The sequence below is a fragment of the Amphiprion ocellaris genome, chromosome 6 (assembly GCF_022539595.1).
Source record: "Amphiprion ocellaris isolate individual 3 ecotype Okinawa chromosome 6, ASM2253959v1, whole genome shotgun sequence".
NCBI classification, from domain to species: Eukaryota; Metazoa; Chordata; class Actinopteri; family Pomacentridae; genus Amphiprion; species Amphiprion ocellaris.
In genome coordinates, this window is record NC_072771.1 from 35,621,418 (window position 1) to 35,638,240 (window position 16,823).

The 16,823-nt window shown below is 38.8% G+C and overlaps 1 protein-coding gene across 49 annotated transcripts in view; it reads left to right on the plus strand.

Annotated features, from left to right (window-relative positions):
* The window catches only part of camk2b1 (calcium/calmodulin-dependent protein kinase (CaM kinase) II beta 1), a 95,835-nt gene that overhangs the window by 7,446 nt on the left and 71,566 nt on the right, over positions 1-16,823 (plus strand). For all 49 annotated transcript variants that reach the window (XM_055011717.1, XM_055011723.1, XM_055011734.1 and 46 more), the window contains exons 2-5: positions 543-637; positions 11,343-11,402; positions 12,853-12,907; positions 13,523-13,588. In XM_055011717.1, coding sequence (XP_054867692.1) covers positions 543-637; positions 11,343-11,402; positions 12,853-12,907; positions 13,523-13,588 — 276 coding nt within the window. The remainder of the gene's footprint in view (positions 1-542; positions 638-11,342; positions 11,403-12,852; positions 12,908-13,522; positions 13,589-16,823) is intronic.

The following is a 16,823-nucleotide window of genomic DNA, read 5'->3' on the forward strand; positions in this document are numbered from 1 at the left end:
TTCTCATTTGCATGTATTTCTGTTTCTGTTATCAGATGGAACAGAAAGAACATCTGTCTTAAGACTAAATGTTATATCCAAGCTGCTGCTCTGCACCACTGAAATACGGATTTTATTACCACAACACTGTAAAAAACAACAGCTGCACTCCGAATTTGAGATAAAGTTAGAGGCGATAGAAAGTCTTGGTCTCACACGCTCAATCATGTCCTTGCCTGCTGCTCAACGGTCAACTATTTGCTCTTTGCTGTCAATCAGAGACACAAAGAGAGTCTTCTTCCTGAATGGGGGCAGCAGCAGGTCAGCTGCATTTAAAGCTACAGACACTTAAGCAGTTTTGAACAGGGCTAAAACTGGGAGTTACACTGTCATGGTGGAATAATTATGTTTTCAGTATTTTTTATGATAAATAAATGCAGCTACTGAAGCACAAAACTGTTATTTAGATGATTTTCAAATATCCACCTGCCTAACTGTGGCGTTTGACTGAGTTATCCCTAAAGAATTAAAGCATAGTAAATGTTTTCATCTGTATTTTACAGGGGAGCGTTTTCAGTGGTGCGCCGATGTGTGAAGCTGTGCACAGGACAGGAGTATGCCGCTAAAATAATCAACACCAAAAAGTTATCTGCAAGAGGTAAGCCCAACTCATTTCAATGTTTCATCACATTTACAACTAATTCTATCAACGCCCGTCATTCACTGGAGCTGAGACTTATGTGAAGAGAGGCCTCTAACAAAAGCAGTACGATTGACTTTTACCGTGGCTTCATTTACTAAAACTACAATTTGTAACCATGCAGATATGACTAATTTGCTCATAGTTTCTCTGCCCTTGTGGTCGCCTCCCCACCTACAGTGTAGACACTTATGTAAGCCAGATCTGGCAGCAGGTACCCTCTCAGATGGCTGAGGACAAAATTTTATCACGTCGGGGTCTGTGTACAACAAAAAGAGGACAATGGAGCAGTTAGAGAAGCATGTGATAGTAAAGTAGAAGTTAGTAATGCGGTATGATGGCCCTACAGTTTGCTTTTCTCAGCACCTTGTACTCTGCTAGAAGCAATCAAAGCATACAGCATCGCCTCTAACACTTTTTGCTTCATTGTTGTGGGTGTGTCAGTGTGAAGAAGCTAATCAGTGTCTTTCTCCATAGCAAAGTGTGTATAAATAAGCAAAAAGCACAGCAGGGTTGCACAATTAGAGCCAAAATAATCACAGTTATGTAGATTAAAATACAGATCATGATTTTTTTTAACAACTATACAATAATTGCAGGGGCAAAACATTGTGATTGTTTTTTAAAATTAAATAGGCAGAGAGAGAGAGAGATTACATTTCTGCTAACGTGCAGCGTTTAATTCAACAATGAAAATAATTGTTGGTCAGGGCCCTCCATTTGACCACATATGGTGGAAGTAATTATCTTTTAAATCATTCTTTTTGCTTCATCGTATTAAAGCCAATAGAATTAAACATTTCATTTCTCCTGAATCATTGGGTTGACCACCGAAACCTCCAGCCGCTGTGGCAAAGGTTAATCTCTGTTGCTTTCTGGGCGCTTTGCCGATCATTCAGTGGAGATGAGGATACTGTAAAACACTAATCCTCATATTGATTTCTTGTATTATTGGTGGTAGGAAATAAAGTTCCTTCACTGTCATTCAGTTATTCTACCTTTTTCGTGTTTTACTGTACTATTGTAATAATATTTTACTGTAGCATTATTTGTAATGTTTAAAAAGTTTTTTAAAAAAGACCTTTTAAGCACCTTAATTAAAGTCACATGCCACACAGCAAACAGTTAAAATCAAAGTCAAGGCTAAATGCCACGACCACGAAGGCCGATTCAGCACCGCAGTGGTTGCTGTGGCTCTTCACACCACCACTTGCCCAGTGTAAATCTCCTGCTGCCCCTGCAGCCTCGTAACTGGAGACCAACTGCAGCGGCCCGGCCAGGTGGCACCACACCGACGCTCCACTGTTACTCTGAATTCACACACACACATGCAAACGGCTTGTGTGTGAAAATGTTGTGTGGTGGAACAGGCATTTTAACAGGCATTAGCTGAGGGCATCAACTTAGATGTCTGGATGCATCTGTTTGTCTCTCACAAGCGTTTGCCTCAATTACAACTGCACAGTTTTCAGTTAACCTTTACCGTGGGTTATAATTTTCTTGCTGAACAGTTATTCAAATATCACTACAGTATGCAGACAGATTTATAAAACTCTGCTCTGTATGTTGACAGCTATATGAGCTGGTACAGGGAAGTTTTCAATGTTCGCTCTGCTGGATTCAAAATTCAGAAGCAAATTTGTTTGGAAATGTTCGACTTGAATGTTTGTAGGTTGAAATAGTGTGCGCTCATCTCCTTAAGTATGCAGACACTCACTTGGAAACAGTGTAGTGTTAATAAATAAATTAGATGATGTTGTAGAGCACTTTTGGCATTGTATTTCAACACACTGTTTCCAGCTACAGTAGACATTAGATGCAAATAAGTATTGCTGCTTTCACTCATAACATTTTTTGCAGTTAAAATACAAGTGTATTTTCAGTTTTATAGACTTTAAGATGATATATAACTAGCATGTAATGATGGTCTTAGATTTTAATTGTCCCTCTCTTAAAGGAATCCATTCATTTTAAATGAATCTGTGGTGTGTTAAGTTTTTATCTTTGTGTGGCTGCCTCACATAATTTTCATCAGTGTAATGTCCACACATAAGGTTTGTTCACAATAGGACGGAAAAACAATCAGTGAGAACTTATATAAGAATTTTACTTTGTATGAAAAGAGATCACAAACAACTATTTGAAAAATCTACATTTTCATTTGAGTCCCATCATCCTTTGCAGCCTTTCATGCTATATTTTGACTGTGTGCCATTGCAGCAGGCAGCTTTTAATGAGATTAAGCCCATCCTAGATTATCCTGCTTCTATTAGCAGGAGGCTAGCAGTTAATTCCAGGGACTGGTGTGGTGAGACCTAAAGCAACACATACACAGCCACACACACAGGATAAATAATTCAGGTTTTGCTATCATTGGACCTATACATTTCACTCCTGCTGCTTTATCAGACAGTGCAGCTGCTTGCAGCTTTCTGGCATGTTTCTGAGGTGCAGCATAATCTCCTGCTTCAGCGTTTGGTAGGAGGACTGATCTGACCTGACTGGGTGGTGCGCAAGGTTTGTGCTGCGCTCCTTACTAATAGATGAGCCCTGTTCTATGAAACAGCAGAGCAATGTTAGAGCCAGCAGAGCTGCTGCATACTACTTCTACTCCAGATCCTATTTATAGCTCCATGACCTATCTGACATGGGCTGCTACAGCCAGGTTTTATGGCAGTTGTGATGACTTGCTGCTCCATTTTGGAAACGGGATTTGGTTTGTTTTGTTGTTTTAGTATTTCTCAGACAGCAGGTAAGGTCGGCGAGTTTAGAGACCCTGGTCGCAGCAACTTAAGAGGAGCGTTTGTTTTGGACTGGCAGATGGAGATGGTAGCTGAGGGGAGGGAGGGGTCATGTGAGAGAAGGCACCCCAGGCACTTGGCAGCTGAGGGCCATGCGCCTGTACGCCTACATGCCTTTAGCACGGGACTCTCATCTGACTCTCGTTCTCTCTGGCACACACACACTCGTACAGATATTCAGACAGCCAGAGCAGAGGCGCTCAGCCTGTGATGCAGTCACTAAGCTGCACAGTGAATGCTTATCAATAATCTATTAGTTACAACGAGAAAAGTGTTTGTTGATTTCTCATCTAATATACTGTAGATGCTCGAAGCCATCATGATCCACTCACCTAAAAGTCACAAAATACCACTTGGTTATGATATTAAACAGAAGCACATGTGAGTTTATGAATAAATGTAATTGTAGTGTAGCCAAGCTTCTCCTCTGTGTGTAACATCTTCCCATCAGCCCTCCCTTCTCTATCCCCGTTGGCAGCTGCCAAATGGTTAATGCCAATCCAACACGTCGACAAGAAATATAGGCCAGGTCTGCTGGGCTTCCAGCCTTTCATAGAACTTGTTTATTGGCAGTGATCTCTGGTCAGGGGATGCCAGAGGTTCCTGTATGGCCTTGTGATTTATCATGATAGAGTCGCGCTTGTGTGTGTGTGTGTGTGTGCATGTGCATGTGATGTGATGTGTATGTATGTATGTATGTATGTATGTATGTATGTATGTATATATATATGTATATATATATATATATATATATATATATATATATATATATATATATATATATATATATATATATATATATATATATATATATTTTATATACAGGTGTGTATCTGTACGTGCACGTGGTGTTTGAGATTCACCTGCAATGCAGTAGGAGAGATCTGACCTGGTTTTGGCCAGTGAGCTTCATGTCAATGTCAAATAACCAGGACAGATGTAGTCACTGTTAAGGAAAGCAATGAGGCTTAAAACTATTAATCCCTATGATGAAATCAAATCATTTTAGCTGTAATTACAAATATAAGTCAATCCTTATTTGTTTGTAAACCATACTACCAGCACACAGCCTGTTTTTATGTTCACATTTCAAGCAGCATTTCACTTTAACACCTTTAACACCACTTTAACTATTTTTTGTTGATGGGTGTTTAAGGTTAAAGTGTGAAGGTTGATACACATCATATTTACTGTCAGGAGAGGATTTTTTTTTTTTGTCGCTTATTCTTGATCTTATTCTTACAATGCGATATCCCCTTTAGAGGCTGATTATGACAATATGTCAATAGGAAATAGTGCATTATGACAATAGGAAATAGTGCAATTCATTCAATTATTTCAATCTAGCAAGAAGGGAAGGCTTAGGCTAACAATTATTTCCATTTCTGTTAATCTGTTGATTGCTTTCTAGATTAATCAATAAGTTGTTTGGTCTATAAAATGTCAGAAAATGGTGGAAAAAGTGAATCAGTGTCCCAAAAGCCCAGGAGGACAATCTTTTGTCCACAATCCAAAGATATTAAATTTACTCTCATAGAGGACTAAAAACAATTAAATATTTAAATTGAAGACACTGGAATACAAGTATTTCAACTTTTTTTTTTTTAAACTTTAAACGTCATTGATTATCAACATAATTGATGATTCATTTAATAGTAGACTGAACTGTTGCAGCTCCACCACCAAATGTCAGTGGTTATATCTGGCTGTCTTTTTTACATCTCCTCCCCTAATGAGACTTAAGTCCTCACTGGTGATATTAACCCAAATATATTCCTCTCTTCTCCTTCAGGACAAAGATTCCCACAGACTTCACTGAATGCTGTCTACGGGCTTTATCTCACTCAGTTCTTACTGTTATTTGTCATCTATCTCCTCTTGCTTGTCCTCTTTTCTTCAGTTCCTCCCTCATCCCGCTCAGAATTGGTCCATCCCTACGCTCTCTCATCTCATTTCTTATTTATTCTGCTGCATCAGAGACACAGGATTGGTATCTGACTGACCAGTACTTTGAAAGAGTGACAAGAGGAAAATTTTAAGCAGGCTGCACTACCAGGGCTATATGGACACAGTTTTAGACTGTAAACACCTTGCAGGAACAACTGTAAGATGGAGATTCTATTTTGACCTGAGCCTTACTAAAATATTGGCTAAAAAAGAAGAAGAAGAAATCTTTTTTTTTTACCTTGATAAAATTAAAATTATGGCATTTATGTGATTAATTTTGTTTACATGTATACCAAATACATGCACGGTATACCAATACAAGAAAGATAATGCAAAACCCCACCATTAAAACTGTATTATTTCCCATTTTATTAGTATTATTAGATATTTTAGGATGTTTAAACTATGCAGACCAAAGGGGCCTTTAAGCTCCACCTTAAAGCATCTTGCCAACAGATATGCTGACTAATTTGAAGAGTGACAGCTTAGCGATTGTAAGAGATCACGAAATTACATCATGCTTTTTCTCTTAAAATAAAATAGGTAACCCTCTTAATCCTACAACCCACCAGCAGGTTTGAAAGATATGCTGCTTTTATTTTAAAAACTGCCAAATTGGACCATTTGTCATAGCCCGAAAGTTTGAGAACAGAGGAAAATGTCAGATTGTGTGATTTTCTTTTTCAATTTTTTTGACATTTATTGAAAAAAAAAAAATCTATCAAATTTTGATATTTCATCAAAATTACTTCATTCTACATGCCTCATTAAAAAAATGCCAAGAAAAAACGGTTAACACTAATTTCAAAAATAACAAAACAGCAAAACATCCGACTGACTCAGCTGCAACCAACAGTCACGTGACAGAAATTTTCAGCTGAACTGCAGGCTGTGTGTGGAGACAAATTTAAAATGTAAGTAGTAAAATATGTCCGGTGTTTAGAGCCACATTTTTTTCCCAGTTATTGCCATTACCTGTAGGCACAAAGCCTTGTACATGCTGATTCCAGGCTTTTTAAATTTTTGCAGAATCAATAATCAGAAAACTAACTAACTTTACTAGGCTGCATAACAAACATTCTGACTTCTCTTTACTTCTGGCCGTGTTTCTGCTGTTTCCATTGATGTGCGTAGCTTTGTACTACGGTAAAAAAAAAAAAAAAAAAGATCCCACAGTGTGTAAAAATGCAAGAGTAAAAACAAAAAAAACACCTTGAAACTGCTTGGAGTTCAGAGGGTTAAAGAGCAGCAAAACAGACAACATAATAGGCCAGTTTATTATCCATAGCACTTGTAAAACTAAGCCGATCCCTCATGAACAAGACTGAAAGTATCCTACAGTTGAACCTGATAACTGACCTCTTCCATCTTTGTAATTTACCAGCTGCTATCGCTGCTTAAACCCCCCGACACTGCCCCTCTCCTCCAGGTTATCCCCCACAATACAGACCATATGAACAGCAGGCCTTTCCTCTAGTGTTCTGCCACAGTTAGGTCATCTGTGATGAACACTGTTGGCTGTGGCTTTATCTCCCATTGATCCAGGGAGCTTGATAAAGCTGGGATAAATGACCTGAACAGCAACCTTCTCCGCCATCTTTAGTCAATCTGTAGCTGTAAATCCCAAGATGAGTCCTTGATCATTCAATTTTCCAATTCCAAAGGAGCTTAAGCAGAGGCAAGGCTAGAAGGAGGCACATTTAATCTCACACTAGACATTTTCTTGTCATTTCTATACCTCACAGTATTGTTGCTGTGTCACCATTATGACATTATTGAAACGATTTGTATAAAGACTTTACAACTCACTATGTTCATATAGAAGTTAAACCTGAATAATGGTTAATATCTTAGATTTAAGGTCCTGCTTCAGACACCGTTTTGACTGCTGAAAACTCATCACTGTGTATCAAAATTGCATGTCTAAAGGTTTTTTTAAAAATTTTTCATGAAAACAATCTCTTCCAGCCTTAAAGTGTCTGAGATGTTATTCTACACTGTTGTTTACTCTAGAAAATACAGATCTACTCTACACAATAGCAAGTTGTAACAGTTTAGTAAAACCAGAAATCGATTCTGAAGAAGAATAATGATATGGAAATATGGTTTGTTACGTATGAAAAGTCTAAATTTAAGTTTTTTGAGACCGTCATTGATACGCTGCAGTTTTAATTAAATTCCATTCAATGCAGATTTATTTATATAGCGCCAGTTCGCAGCATAAGTCATGTCAAGGCGTCTTATAGAAAACACCATCTGGACATGTTCACAAGGTAAATATTTGATTTCCTCTGAAGGGGGTCCTTAAAGTTTTCCCTTTTTATGTGGCTGTCTATTCTCCATTTCAGTCTTTAGCTATGCATTTCTGCAAGGATGATAGATACCAAAGGCGCAGTCTTGGCATGTGGTAGACAGCACCAGGATGGACCACAATGCTTACTCTGAGCCAGCTCTGTACTTGCCGAGTATTATCAGCAGATGCCACTGACAGAATGAAATGTGATGCTTGTGCTTATGACATGTTTTCTGCCGTTTGACATTGTAGTATGATGGATAACATATGGGAGTGGGAGTGTTTAACACGCGCCGACAGTTGGTAATTTTTTAAAGCCAGTCATGGTGAGTTTAGCTGGAGTGAAAGCTTGGACACAACACAGCCAGAGTGCCTCATTTGAAGCACAAATTCATAATGCATCTTCTGCAGATAATAGCAAATATTACATTTACTGTGTTTCTGCACAAAACCGAGAAGAGTTCTGACTACTTTTGAATTTATTTTCCTTTAGCACAGTTCAAAATGCAGTTTGTAGCACAGGGACAAATGAATAAATCTAAAAAAACCCCAAAAAACCCCAAAAAACCCCCAAATTCATTGTATTGTATTTCTCAAACAAAATAAAAAAAATCGGATGTCAAATCAATAGAACACTGAATGAAAGAAAATAACAAGCATCAGGCGGTGGACGGTGAAACAAAAACAGCAGCAAATAGCAATGTTGTGTTCTTCCAACAAAAATACAGCAACCATCTTTGTGCATAGTAATCGTCCTTGCATTTTTCTTCCCCTCCTTCCTTCCTTCCTCCTCCTCTGCCCTCCTTCAGCACTCCTCCTCCTCTTTCTCCGCCTCACTCCTCTCATCTAAGACTATAATCACAGTGCCACTGTAATGTGTGTGCTTGTGTTCTGCCAGTATATGCTCACACCTGCATGTGTACTGCACATGTGTGTACAGCATGTGTGTGTGTGTGTTTGTGTGTTTTTTTTTTTTTTTTTACATGTGTGTGGGTGAATGTATGCATGAATATATCCATGCATGTGCTCTCTCATACACGGTGGTCCACCCCCTACAATGTGTGTGTTTGTATGTGGGCTACGACTGCTGCTTGCTTGCAGGTTGGTTAGCATCGTTAAGCTGTTATATAAGCGAGCACGTGCACACACGTTAATACATAACCTACATACATAGAAAGTTCTTAGGCTTGTGTTTTGACTCAAAGCATATTATATTCTAATTATGTAACTTTGATACACAAATATTTCTGGGATAATAGAGAAGGATGTTCGTTATCCTTTATTATGTTATATTTGGCTTTTTCAACTTATTTTTAGTATTGTTGTTTTTATTGGCCGATTATTGAGTGAAAGATGAAGAACAGTAGACTTAACTGCAGGAGACAAATTAATAAACCTCAGTTGATGTCTCATAAACAGAGAAAAATGTTCTAATTTAATCACTCCTATTTCTGTGCACTCTTATTAATAAAAAAACCCTAGTTATTAATGAAACATTCCCAGCTATTGCATGCTGTTAAATCACTACATTTAATGTATATTGGTTCCAAATATCGGTTATCAGCCTTTCTTGATTACTAATAATCGCCATTGGCCCTGGAAAACCCACATCGGTTGATCACTAATACTCGTCCATTCATTCATCCGTTTTCTACCACATGTCCAGGTCACAGAGGCTGCAGCCTGAGCAGAGCTGCCCAGTAGGGACGTCCCATAATATCAGCCCACCGATATTGGCATAAAAATGTAATATCAATCAATGTCATTATCGTTTGTTTTTTTTTTGTTTTTTTTTTGCTCCTAATGAAAACCGATAGACATTATGTCTGGACTTCGCCGACACTTTTGAAAATTGCACAGTATAGTTGCCACATTGTAATAGACTCATAGAGGGAGAGAGGGAGGGAGCGGTGTCAACTGTTGTTTGAGACAATTAAAAAAAAGGCATTTTTTCTTCAACTTAAGTTGAAGTAGTTATTTTGCACAATGTTTACATTTGGAAAGCCTTGTTGCATTTGAGAATGCATCCAACGGGGCATCACAATAAAATTAGGCATGATGTGTTAATTCCACGACAGGAGGTCTGTGATGTTACCTAAAATTAATTAAATAGCTCACGTATATCTGTATCAGTTGATATCAGAATTGGAAATTGAGAACTGGACCATGTAGGCATATCGGTTATTGGCAAAAAAGCCAATATCGGACAACTCTACTGCCCAGTCCTGCCTCTACAACACCACCTCCTACAGTTCTGATACTATGACATTTCAAAACCAGTCAAGAGACAAAATCTCGTCAGCATGTCCAGAGTCTGTCCCAGGATCTCCACCAGAAATGCCCCTTAAGTGGAAGGCATCCTGGAGATAGACCACCTCAACTGTCTCCTTTTGATGCTCTGCAGTCCTTCAAGAATGACCAAACTCCTCACTCGATTTCTAAGGTTGACCATAGGCACCCACTGCTTGTATCCACAATCTCTTTATTTTAGTCACCACCCTCAACTCTTTGCCATAGGTGGGGGCAGTTATGTAGATCGACCAGTAAATCGACAGATTTTGCCACAACAGACAAGTACAACATCCACATAACTGCGGATGCCACACCAATCCGTCTTTCGATTACCCCCCATTTTTCCCAGCTAGAAACAGTGTAGCCTCAGGGTAATTGTCAACCCAGCCGCTTCGTATTCAACTGCAAACCTTCCCAGTTTCACCCTGGAGGTCACCGCTTGACGAAACCAACAGGACAGCGTCATTTGCAAAAAGCCAAACCCGACACCCTCCACCACTTAGCTGCACCAAGAAACTCTGTCCATGAGGCTCATGAGCATTGATGACAAAAGGCAGCCTGGCGTTACAGGTTTTTTTTGGTGGGGTTTGTGATGCTAAACTACAGTTTGAAAAGTGCTGTGTTTGAATTGGTTACACAAAAGCAATTTTTCGGTTTTCACTTGTTAAATATGTCAAAGAAGAAGACTGCAAGGATAATAAGCGTAGATTTAAACAATGCTAAAAGTTTAACAAGGAGTGAAATGTATTGAACTGAGTCCAAGGACACATGTTTTGTTGTGTTTTTGTTGTCGAGCCTTTATAAAAATGCGTCAAAATGCCCATATTTATTTTGCTGTACATGAGTAAAGAAACAAAATGTTTAAATTAATAAGCATTTGCAGTGTACCTTGAATTGTACATTTATCTATTGAATTTCAACCATTATGCTAACATACCATCCTTATTTCAATCGATGGATCAAATTGATTTTTTAAATCTTTTTTGTGCATGTATCCATCAGAACTGATACTCTGCAACACCAGTGATCTCGTCAAAACATGAAGAAACAACACTTCTCGTTATTGAATTTTAGCTTTTTCAGATTTACACCTGCTGGGTAGTTTTACTCACTGTGCCTCATTTGTCAATATGTTTATGTCGTTTTTCAGACAGCATGTTTTTTATCAAGCTATGTGTAATGACACCACTTTGCACTGGTTTCAACACTTTTTTCATTTTTAACCTCCTTGTCTCAAACAGGCTGCAGTACTATTAGATCATTATGTGATCATGTGTTCTGGACTTAAAGAATAACCCTGCTTTTTCTTCCTCTGTCTTTATCTTCTCAGATCACCAGAAGCTGGAGCGAGAGGCTCGGATTTGTCGCCTGTTAAAACACCCCAACATTGGTGAGGATATTTTGCTCCTCCATTTGCCGCAGTAAATATGCATTTTAGTAAAATCAGACACATTACTACTACCTATTATATAGTGCACACCAGTTTTGATTTTGCATAATGTTCATTTATTATGTGCTGTCATAAAATAAACCATATTTATTACTTCTTTATTAAATGATCCTAAAATGTTACCTTAACTACTAATGAAAACCCTTTTATCACAATGTGTGCCAATCCATCTCTTAGTGTTTATTGGAATGAATATATTAGTAAAAATATATAGTACTCTAATACACAAGTTTAGCGTAATATTTATCTGTTTCAATGTATTAAATAGGCTTTGTTGGAAGTAACTAGAGTTTATTGGAGTACTGATTGACTGATATGTGGACAGGGGCCTTGTCGTGGAGCAGCAGAACTCCAGCTTGAAGCTTTCCTCTTCTTAGAAAAAAATATTGACAAATGTTTGAGTTTTTGTGGACAACAATTAATGTTGTTTTAGTAACAGTTATGCCCTAAAATAAAAATTATACTTCTTGTTTCAAGATGAGTCCCCTTGTATGAATAAAGAAAGCTTCAACCCTTTAGCATATGTCACAAAGGGACCTAGCCTCAGGGGCTATGTGCTAGGGCTGGGCGATACACTTAAAAATTTGATCATGATAAAAGGTCTAATCTCAGTCAGTAATTTTTGATAATGTATAATGACCTATTTATAATTAGGACCAGCAGAACAAAAGGTTTGTTTTGAATTTAGCCGCTTTCTCAAGGTGCATATTCTTAAACACAGTAATGAGAAATACACACAAATAGATAAATTATGCACATATATGGAAAAATAAATAAGGATTATTGAATCATCTCATCTTGATACACGTTAAATAAAGACAGTTAGAAATGGAGCAACCAGAGTAAAGCTGCCCCACCAGTGGTCAGGTATCACTTCATGGGGAGTCTGCAGGTGGCTGATGAGGAGGTGCAATGGAGGTCGAATTGACTCCAATATCAAAGGATAACATAGACTGTTTTGAAGCCAGGGAGAGAGCATGTTTGGGTTTAATTAAGGCAGCTGAAGTTTCATGGTGTTTTGCTTTGAATACATTGTTTCAGTGCCCAGGTCTAAGAGTCATATTCACCACTCTAAAATGAATTATGTAATTACCAACTCAAGAGAGATGAAATCGACGAGTTGGACTATAGAATTCCAAGTATCTTCCGATAAATGTAGACCCACGTCCTCCTCACATGATGCATGTTTTATTTTCTTTATTTTATTAAATGTCCTGCTTAAAATGCAGCAGAGATTCCCTGTGTTATTCAGACACGGTTTCAGTTCAAACAGTTTATTGTTTCCAACGATACAGAGACGAGGAATTAATAATGAAACGCGATGAAATAATGATAAAACACAGCGAAACGCAGACATTCATCTCTCAATCTCTTTGTCCTTCTCTTGCAGTTCGTCTTCATGACAGTATATCAGAGGAGGGCTTCCACTACCTCCTGTTTGACTTGTAAGTCCTCCTCTCCTCTCCTCTCCTCTCCTCTCCTCTCCTCTCCTCTCCTCTCCTCTCCTCTCCTCTCCTCTCCTCTCCTCTCCTCTCCTCTCCTCTCCTCTCCTCTCCTCTCCTCTCCTCTTCCTCTCCTCTTCCTCTCCTCTCCCTCTCTTCTTCCTCTCCTCTTCCTCTCCTCAGCTTTGTCGATGTTCCTCTTCGTCCCCTTTTCTTCTTCTTCTCCTTCTTCTTCTTCCTCCCCCTTGATTTCCCAGCCCATCCATACATATACAATTACATAACTCTCTCCTATATTTGCCCCCCCACCACCACCACGACCACCACCCACGCCTTCACATCCATCTCTCGGCAATTCCCTCTAGTTTCCATGGTAACGGTGTGGGAAGAGGGGTGGCGGGGAGGATGACTGGGGGAAGGGGGGGTGCTGCAGGAGCAAAGCAACGCAGAAGGAATCCTTGCTTTGTAGGTTTTTTACCCCCAACCTACCACCACCATCACCACCTTCTAGTTCAAGCATCCCATGTTTCGTATAAGTTTATTTTTATATATATATATATATATATATAGATATATGTGTGTGTGTGTGTGTGTGTGTGTGTGTGTGTGTGTACACAGGGTAACTGGAGGTGAACTGTTTGAGGACATCGTAGCCAGAGAGTATTACAGCGAGGCCGACGCCAGGTAGGAGCGCAGCCTTCACTCCTGTATGTGCGAACGGGCTTCTCTGTGTCCTCAGATGGTCTTTAGCTTCTGTTGTCTATATCTTATCTGTTGTTTGTTACTTGTACGTATCTCTCCCTTTTCTGTGTTACTCTGCTGTTCTCTCCTTCTTCTCACTTTCTTGTCCTCCTCCTTTTACTTTCTGATCTTCCTCTTTTCTTCTCCTTACATCCTCTACGTGTTTTATTGTTTCCCTGTTTTTCCTCTGCTGTTCTTTTCCTTGTTCTCTTTTATTTCTTCTCTTCTGCTAGCTGTTTTCTGTTCTCCCTCTCTTTATTGCTGTCCTTACTTCCTTGTTCCTCCTCTACTCCTCTTTTTCTCCTTATTTTATTACATCTTTGCTTCTTCCTTCACATTCATGCGACAACACTTCACCTCCCACTGATTCAGGAACAACCTTTATGTCCAATCCAAGGTTTGACCAATATGGGTTTTCAAGACTAAATCATATTTGAAAACAAATCTGCTTTTTGCGTTTTCTAATCTGAAAATATCAGTAGATGTGGATAGTTAAAAGTCTGCAATTTAGCCCCTATTTCAAATGCAAAGTGCGACGCAGCTTGCCGTAATGACCGTCCAACATCTAAAACCTTGTGGTGAAAATTGAGCTGGCAGCAGAGTTTTTGTTTGTGGTAAACAGACAAATGGACTGCAAAGTGAAAAACATGGTACAGCAAGAAGCACTTAGCACGATTAAAATTGTTCTGATGGATGCATCTTTAGATTTTATGTTCTCAAAAAGCAATTACATGTTTGTGATTTTCACCTAAAGTGCATTGTGTGGTGGGAAAATAAAACAGCAATTAGACCCTGGCACAGGAACCTTTGAAGCCTGGGACTCACTGCAAATAATAAAAACTACATCATATCTTTCACATAAGGGCTGCTGATATTTGTGAAAGTCAAATTTAAAAGAGCAAAAGTTGAACCGCATCAAAGTTGCAGCTCATAAAACACAGTAAAGCACAGTGAGCAATAGAAGACAGTGAAATAACGAGCATAAAAAGTTACAACACAATAAGAGATGAAGTCATGTTGTTAGTTTTCTTTAGACTTTAGGAAGTCAGATGAGTTCTTACATGAAAAGATCAACTGTTGCAGTTTAGGAGCAGCTGCTGTCAGTTGCCTCTATTTTTGTGTTTAGTTCTCAGAGCATCCAAGATGTTATTGATCTCAGTGCTTTCATGTGGGTGTGATGATGCAGGAGTTCTGCTAAACAAGGTGACATCAGTCCATTTAAAACCTTACAAACAATAAATAAAATCTAAAAATCAATTCTGAAATGCACAAAGACACTGAAGACATGACTGCTCTGTGCTGACTTTGAAAGAATGACAGTCTTTGGGAGATAGATGAGACTTCAGCTTTATTAAAGTCTGAATAACTGGCTGAAAAAAGCTCATTTTGACCACTAAGCTGATCTGACTGTCAAATTTGAAGGAGCTGTCCAAGATTTTTCACAAATGTGGGCAACCAAGAGAGCTGTCAGGATCATCCAAAACATAACAATATCTGTCTTACTTTCTCTAAGAATGAGACAATGTAAATCCATTAAGTTTTTAGTGTCTTTTATGCACTCCAATGAGGCTTTATTCTTAATATTATGGGCAGATGGTAATTTTTAACTATAGCAACACACTCTTACTGGTCAAACCTCAAATATGTTTCTTTTAAATGATCCTATTAGCTTAAGGTACATCTTATACTGTTATGATCCCTCCTGATTTCCCCCATATGCTTTCCTTTATTCACATAGTGAGACAGATGAAAACAAGAATGTAAGCAGAACTACACAAATGGCCCGACCTGTAGTGTGCCTCAACTTCTTACTTTATTTTCTTCTTTTGATTTTCCTTCAGTACTCCTCTTTGCTTTCTTTTTCTGCCCCCCCCATCACACCACCATCGCCGCCACCGCCACCACCACCCACGCTGTTTTATATCTCACGCCCACCACCCCTGCTGACTCACAGACACACACACATTCACTTTAACCAATGGCGGAAGAGGAAATGGAGTAGCTGGAGGGGGGGTGGACAGACAATAGGCTGAGAGAAGAGTGAGAGAGATGCTTGAAACTGACAGTTGTGATGTGGGTGTTTAGTCCATTCAGCAGCGTTAAAAGCAAAACTGAATAGTCTGATATTGTAGAGAATCACACCAGGACGGCTCAGTAAATGGTTGCCTTCAGCTCTAGGTTCTGCTGCAAAGCTGTTGGACTAGTAGTTTGTATGACATTTAAATTATTCCTGTATGACACTGGGAAAAACTGACATGGCAATATTGTTTTTTTTCTGCCGTGTACTTTATACTGCCACATGAAAACGTACAGGAATCTTTACCAAATGACTTGTAGCTATTTGGATATTTCTCATATTGTGTCCCACGGGTGAAGGCATCTGATATAGTTTCTTGCTTTGGAAAGTAGTCAAGTTTGGCTTTACACTCATCATGCTGAGCTTTGTGGTGCTGATTTATCCCTATGAAGCCCAAAACCCACCTGCAGGTTTAAAAGGTATGTTATTGCTAAAAACAAAATCAGCAAAATATACCAAATATCAGAGCCAGAAAACCTGAAAACAGAAAAAGTTAGAAATTCAACTATGCTGTAGTCCATGTAGTACTACGCTCTCCGTGTGCTTTTCTTGTTTCTAGCCATGGTTGAGCTGTTTCCATAGAGGTGCACTGCCTTATATTAGAGTGAAAAACAAGTAGAAATGTGACAGGAGCTAAAAATGCCCAGAAATGATCAAACAAATTAGTTGTGTTGCCTCATGTAGAAGAAAGAGTGGCCAGACGCTGCCGACAGATGTTATAGTTAATATCATTCTTTCTGGAGCTGAAACATCTCCATACAAGTTATGGAACTTTTTTTGTTTGTTTGCAGCAAATCTTCCCTTTCCCTCCTGCTTCTTACTCAATTTGTAGAGCCTGCATGTCAACCAGTTCTGCTTCTTTTAGATAAAGTTAAACAAAAGGCAGTGTGTCCAAGAATCTAAATAAAGTATCACACAGCCTTCTCTTGTAGATTAGTCATAGAAAGCAGAACTGTATGAGTTTTCATTGGTAGCATGATGTGTTTGATGTAATTTTATATCACAGTTCTTGCGATGCCGCTGGTGGATATGCGCACATTGAAATGTTGATGCTGAAAGGACACATTGCGCAGGCCTACTTCAAATCTCAAATATCCATTT